Consider the following 7,594-nt stretch of genomic DNA (forward strand, 5'->3'; position numbering starts at 1 on the left):
CCTCGCTGGGGTATTCCACATAGACCAACCCCATAATGTGTTAAGGAACCAATGTGTTACAATGCTGAGACACACTATGGATTATATACAACTTCCCCTATGCCTTAACTATTGTACTTGAGTTTGTACTGGTTGTATCTATGCATGGTTTGAAGAAGGGTCTCGAGCCCAACAGTCACCCATTCCTTCTCTCCAAAGATGCTGCCTGACCCGCTGAGTTACGCCAGCATTTTGTGTCTATCTACGGTGTAAACCAGCATCTTCAGTTCCTTCCTACACATATGGGTATATCTGATGTTTAGATAGCAGGCAAATCAAAGCTTTTCTCTGTACCTCGGTACACATTTAGTTCAGTTTAGTTTAGAGATACAGCCTGGAAACAGGCCCTTCGGCCCACTGAGTCCGTGCCGACCGGCGATTCCCGCACATTAACATTATCCAACACACACTAGGGACAATTTACACTTATTCCAAGCCAATTAAGCTGCAAATCTGTATGTCTTTGGAGTGTGGGAGGAAACCAAAGATCTCGGAGAAAACCCACGTGGTCACGGGGAGAACGCACAGACTTCGTACAGAGAGCACCCGTAATCAGGATCAAACCCAGGTCTCTAGGGCTGTAAGGCAGCAACTCTACCGCTGAGCCACACGTGACGTTAATAAACCCAAATCTGTGCTACAATTTAGAGTTGGAAATAGCCAGGTCATAAAAGGATGGCAGATTTCCTTAAAAAGAAATGAAGTAACGGGAAAATCTACCGCCCCCATTACCGATATTAACATCTCATTTCGAATCTATATAATTGACTGAATTTGTCCCTTATGATGAGATGCAAATTCTGGCCTGTCGATGTTTTTCTCAGGGTTCTGCACTGCTGTTTTTTTTAATTAAACATTGTTCTACCATATCCATTGACCCAAGGTCGAATAGTTTGAGACCTGGATAGTGAACTAGGAGAGGACGTTTCCACTAGTGGGAGAGTCTAGGGCCAGAGGCCACAGCCTCAGAATAAAAGGACGTACCATCAGATCGGAGATGAGGAGATATTTCTTTTGTCAGAGGGTGGTGAACCTGTGGAAATCATTGCCGCAGACGGCTGTGGAGGCCGTCAATGGATATTGTTAAGGCGGAGATTGACAGATTCTCGATTAATTAGGGTATCAGGGGTTATGGGGAGAAGGCAGGAGAATGGGGTTGAGAGGGAAAGATACATCAACCATGATTGAATGGTGGTGTAGACTTGATGGGCCGAATGGCCTAATTCTATTGCTAGAACTGATGACCTTATGAAGGTGCAGTTAGATTGACGATATCCGATAGAGTATTCAATGCATCAATCATGCATTGAGTTAAACTGCATGAGGCAATCCTCACCACCACAAAGTCACACAGTCTAAAATGTGCAGGTAACTGGCCCAACTAAATTTGAGATCATCTCTTCCAATTCCCTCTCAATCCTCGCACCTTCTCAGTAGTAAACAGTTTCTTCAGAATTAACTTTGCTGCGAAAATAATCCCAAGCGTCAACATTTTTAAAGAAATCAACCATCTATGGCAACAAACGCAATCATACCTGCATGGCGTAAGAAGGTACTAAGTTCTGACAGTATCACAAGAATGTATTTTTAAGTGTGAACTTTTCATAGTCATCTTTACAAAATCACAAAAAAAACTGGTTTAAGAGCTCGCTATATACAAAAAGCCATTAGAAAACGTTCTTTGTATCTACAAATAACCTGTCGTCTTCTTCAAATAATTATTATTGAATGTAAATAAACAGTAAAAATATTCAAAATGGATATAAATTCTTGACTAGGAGTTTGGCTTGTAGTAGGTACTCTTTATAAAGTGAACATGAGCCCATCGTGTGTCTGCCAGGCTTTTTCTAAAACATTTGTTCAAGGTGTTTTGGCAATGTACAAGTACTGCAGCAACGCTTCGAGAGGTTGCCTATACAAAGCTAATGAGCTATAAGGTTATATACACAAAAAAATATATATCGTCAGGCTGTATCAGAATACTGATAAAGCTATCGACTTTCGCTCAGAAGTAGAGCAAAGGTTACGGATGTAACACCACAGCGATGTTTTTTGCAAAGCCTACGCTTCACAAGTAAGTCATCCCTCATTTGATACTCACAGTTGTTGCGTGTTTTTGTTTGTTACATACGTGTGTATCAAGCAATATTAAACAAGACAGCTCAATGAGAAAGTGCACCGGAATTGTACTGATAGCAATTGTGTGTTTACAGTCTAAATCAGCGGGTGATGCATTACAGAGGCTTCCTCCGTCAGAGTGTTCATTCAGTCTTGGCTGCGGCTCTGTATAATGTCATCACAGCTGTAGGCACCTTGTCCTACACATCTACAGTATTGTGTCAGAGTGTGCTGGGAACAAAAATAAAATAAAAGTCAGCACCGCAGGTCAATCATTTTTATCGCCTTCTAAAGTGTCCTGGGTTAGGGTTGTGATTGAACTGAGTGGCACAGACTTCCGTTGTGATCCTTCACTATTCTTCTCTTCCTTCTCCTCCTCCTCCTCCTCAGTGATGGCTTGGATTGTCTCTGAGCTCTGCAGCAACGAGGACTGGTCCGGGCTCTCCGGCTCCACTTTCCTCCGCTCCTCTTGCTCCTCCTCAATCACCTTCTTCCACATCTCGTGGTTGTCCATCAGGTGCTGCATGATCTGGCAGAAGACCTTGCCCTGCTTCCCGCATCGCGCCCGTCCTGTTCCTTGGGAGAGGGGCGAAGCACAAAAGTGAAATTGTTTTCATCCGCAACATTAGATTCGACTCATGGACAAAAGGAACCACAGGTGCCGGTTTACAATTTAAAAAAAATAGACGGGCAAAGTGCTGGAGGAACTCAGCGGGTCATGCAGCATCTCCAAAGAATGTGGATGTGCAACGTCTTTGTGTCAGGAACCTTCCTCAGAACTGATTTGTAGTAGGAAGAGGGAGAAAGCCTCATATACCCCACGCATCTGGCAATCACCACCCTCACCCATCACTTGTGTGGGGAGAACTACACATGCTGGTCTATGGGTCCCAACCCAAAACGTCACCTATTCCTTTTCTCCAGAGATGCTGCCTGACCCACTGAGTTGCTTGCCAGGCCGTGTCCCTGCCCCCGTCTCTCTTTTCCAGCTTCCCTCCCCCCCTACTACAATCTGAAGAAGGGTCCCGACCGGAAACGTCATCTGTCCATTCCCGCCACAGATGCTGCCTGACCTGCTGGGTTCTTCCAACACTTTGGGTTTTTTTTTCCTAAATGGTACAAATGCATCAATAACTTGAGTGTCAATGAAAGGGATTCTACTACTGACTATTCCAGGCAATCCAGCTAACATTTACTAATTTCAGGAAAAATTATATGTCCTGGAAGAGCTCAAACTGTGATGCAGCATCTTTAGACTTTAGAGATACTCTCCCATTTGCTTCCTCCTCATCCCCTTCCACCTACATTCTTTCGTCGGGCTTCACATTTGATGTCCCCTCTCTCCTTTTTCCTTATCTCATTAAATATTGATTGGCGTTTTAGTGCTAGTTTTAGAGATACAGTGTGGAAACAGGTACTTTGGGCCACCAAGACTGCCAACCAACAATTGCCCATACTCAAGTTGTACCCTACACACTAGGGACAATTTACAGAAAGCAATTTACCTACAAACCTATGAGGTGTGGGAAGAAACCGGAGAACCCAGAGTAAGTCCACAGGGAGAACGTGCAAACTCCGCACAGACAGCACCCATAGTCAGGGTCATAGCCAGGCCTCTGGGTCCTGTAAGGCGGCAACTCTACTGCTGCTCCACTGTGTCGCCCCTGTCTTTTCATTTCTGACCTTTGTCCAACCATCATCCAACTTTGTGTGTTTTTTTTTGTAAACCAACACCTGCAGTTCCTTATGTCTCCATCTTAAAACTGAATAGTGTAGACATTTTGTCTTGCAGAGGCTGGAGAAGCTGTGATATTCTCTACCCTGAAGTTTGGTGAAGGCTGGATCATTGGATCAGGTATTTAAAGACGAGGCCAATATATATTTGAAAGATCGGGAAATTCAATGCTCCATGGAGCCGGTGTAGAAGAGAATTAAAGACTGAGGCAAATCATACTCAACAGTGGAGACAAGATGGAGACACAAGAAACTAGAGATGCTGGAATCTTGAGCAGAGCACAAAGTGCGGGAGGAACAGTGATACAGCGGGTAGAGCCGCTGCCTCAAAGCGCCAGAGACCCAGGTTCATTCCCGACCTCGAGTGGTGTCTGTGTGCAGTCTGCACAAGTCCCTGGGGCCACGTGATTCCCTGATTCCCGACCTCGGGTGCTCCGGTTTCCTCCCACAACCCAGAGACGTGCGGGTTTGTAGATTAAGTCGCCCTCTGTAAATTGGCCCCTAGTGTGTGGGGAGTGGATGAGAAAGTGGGATAACATTGAACTGGTGTGAGTGGGTGATCCATGGTTGACGCAGACTTGGTGGGCCGAAGAGTCTGTTTCCATGCTGTATCTCTAAACTAAACTAAACTACAAGCATGAGATATCCAATGTGGATGATAAAGGTAAGTCTCACACTCAATCTTTTACCCAACATGGAGGATGCTAGAACTAAGGTGGAGGGGAAGAAATTTAAGAGGGACCTCAAGGGCAACGTTTCCAATCAGAGGGTAGTCAGTACCTAGAATGAACTGCCAGAGGAAATCATAGGCGCAGATACAATTCCAACTTTTGAAATATATTTGGACAGGTACATAGATGGGAAGGGTTGAGAGGGCTATGGGATAACAGTAGGCAAATGGGGCTAGCCCAGTATGCCAACTTGGTGGGCATGGCATGGTGGGCGGAAGGTAGGGGTGCCAACCTTCTCACTCCCGAATAAGGGACAAGGTCGAAATAAGGGACAAATTCCCGACGGCAATTCATTGACCGACTGGGCCGTGGTTGAGTGAATGATGAGTTGGCCCGGGTGCTAGACTGCACGCAAAGCCCAGCCGGCGGGCCAGCTGAGGAGTTTTGGCCCAGCACCCCACCCAACTCATGAACCGATGATCGGCGATGAGAAGGAGGGGTGATGGAGTCGGCGGTAAGCGAAGGTCCTAAGGCGGGACAGCTGGCCGGGCTGCCGACCGATGGGGCCACGGGTGAGGTGTTGCTGCTGCACTCCATGGGCTGCACTACGTTGGGACGGACTGAGGCGGGGCCGGACGCAGCGCCCCGACCCGACAGTCCCCTCGACCCAAGTAGTAGCAGTCAAATACGGGGCAAGGGCGGTCCCATATGGGACAAACCAATTTAGCCCTATAGACAATAGACAATAGTGCAGGAGTAGGCCATTCGGCCCTTCGAGCCAGCACTGCCATTCAATGTGATCATGGCTGATCATCCCCAATCAGTACCCCGTTCCTGCCTTCTCCCCATATCTCCTGACCGCTATTTTTAAGAGCCCTATCTAGCTCTCTCTTGAAAGCATCCAGAGAACCTGCCTCCACCGCCCTCTGAGGCAGAGAATTCCACAGACTCACCACTCTCTGTGAGAAAAAGTGTTTCCTCGTCTCCGTTTTAAATGGCTTACTCCTTATTCTTGAACTGTGGCCCCTGGTTCTGGATTCCCCCAATATCGGGAACATGTTTCCTGCCTCTAGCATGTCCAAGCCCTTAACAATCTTATATGTTTCAATGAGATTCCCTCTCATCCTTCTAAACTCCAGAGTGTACAAGCCCAGCTTGCACCATTCTCTCTTCATATGACAGTCCCGCCATCCTGGGAATTAACCTTGTAAACCTACGCTGCACTCCCTCAATAGCAAGAATGTCCTTCCTCAAATTAGGGGACCAAAACTGCACACAATACTCTAGGTGTGGTCTCACTAGGGCTCTGTACAACTGCAGGACCTCTTTGCTCCTATATATACGGGATGTCCCAGCTAATACGGGACAGTTGGAAACCCTGGCCGAAGGGTCTGTTTCTATGCCACATACAGTAGCTCTATGTCTAAGACTGTAAGTGAAACTAAGGCGATATGTCTATTTCTTAAATAATACTATTGTTTGCATCAAATGTACACGGCACATTAAACATAGAACAGGATAGCAAAGGAACAGGCCCTTCGGTCCACAATGTCTGTGTCGAGCATGATACCAAGTTACCTCATCTGCCTGCACATGATGCATACCCATCTATTTCCTGCATATCCATGTGCCTATCTAAAAGCCTCTTCCGTATCTGCCTCCACCACCGGCCCTGGCAGCTTGTTCCAGCCCCCCCACCACTCTGTGTGAAAACGTGCCCCACACATTTCCATTAGAGTTTCCCCATTCATCTTATAGCTATGCGTTCTAGTATTATACATTTCCACCTTGGGAAAAAGGTTCTGACTGTCTACCCTATCTGTGCGTCATAATTTCATATACTTCTATCAAGTCTCCCCTCAACTTCCGACGTTCCAGGGAAAACAATCCGAGTTTATCCAACTTCCCTTGTCGCTGAAACTCTGTAATCCCGGCAGCATTAAGTAATTTCCATTAAGAAAACATATTTTTAATTCTCTCAATTGATGGTAAGTGTTGGAGTGTTACCATTAGCTTATCCAGGCCTTGGCATGTGGTATCAGAGACCTCTTCTCCATTTGTTTTGGCTCATGGATTGTCAAATACTGAAGTTACTCGGATTCGAGAGGCCATAAAGTGGTGAGTATTAGTGTGGGAATAGCGTGGGAGGTGACCTTACGGATCAAACTTGATCCGGCCCAATAAAAACCCCGGAAGGAATAACTCATAAGCCAGCAGAGAGAGCATTAGGCAATTTAGCATGGAAATATTGATGAAAGGATAGTTATAGACTTGTAATTTTGCAATAAACAAGCCTATTGATTGTAACCTATAGATTGAGAGCTATGTGTGACATAAATACTGTGAGGATCAAACTGGGAGGTTTATGACACCTTAAAAACCCCGGAAGGAATAAAAATCATAAGCCAGCAGAGAGAGCATTAGGCAAGTTAGCATGGAAATATTGATGAAACGATAGTTATAGATTGTAATTTTGGCCGAATAAAAAAGGGGGATTGATTGTAACTACATAACATGATATGGGTAGATATAGACTTGATGACATTTTGCAATAAACACATAATCCTATTGATTGTAAACATTCACATGATATGTAGATCATACGATATATATATATGAAATTTATTAGCCATGTCAATTATGACTCGTTATTAATAAATATCTGAATCTCATAAGTTAATAGATGAACCAATATATGTTTGATGGGACATTAGGATAGCGTCAACTTAAAGATTACAGATGTTATGGCATCAATATTGTTGCGGGGGTCAATAGATGATTGGGATGAAAGAACTTGTAATGAACAGAACAACCTCTATTGTTATGCTGCAGGATGAAAACAGATGGATACAGACTGAAAGGTAGTTAACAACTCAAAGTAAACCACAGAGGGTTAAAATGCATGGATATCTAATGTGGGATGCATCAAGTGATGGTACTCATGAAACAGCAGGTGGGGGAATCTTTAATCAGAGGGATTGGACATGAAATCAGAAAGTATTTGGGGATGAACTCTAAACTGCTGCCATTCA

The 7,594-nt window shown here is 44.9% G+C and overlaps 1 protein-coding gene across 3 annotated transcripts in view; it reads right to left on the reverse strand.

The window, feature by feature from the left end:
• Positions 1-1,603: 1,603 nt before the first annotated feature.
• pde3a (phosphodiesterase 3A, cGMP-inhibited) overlaps positions 1,604-7,594 on the reverse strand; it is a 328,346-nt gene continuing 322,355 nt past the window's right edge. For all 3 annotated transcript variants that reach the window (XM_055652876.1, XM_055652875.1, XM_055652877.1), the window contains one exon: positions 1,604-2,733. In XM_055652876.1, coding sequence (XP_055508851.1) covers positions 2,426-2,733 — 308 coding nt within the window. In that variant the 3' untranslated portion in view covers positions 1,604-2,425. The remainder of the gene's footprint in view (positions 2,734-7,594) is intronic.

The sequence above is a fragment of the Leucoraja erinacea genome, chromosome 22 (genome assembly GCF_028641065.1).
Source record: "Leucoraja erinacea ecotype New England chromosome 22, Leri_hhj_1, whole genome shotgun sequence".
In the NCBI taxonomy this organism is placed as follows: Eukaryota; Metazoa; Chordata; class Chondrichthyes; order Rajiformes; family Rajidae; genus Leucoraja; species Leucoraja erinaceus.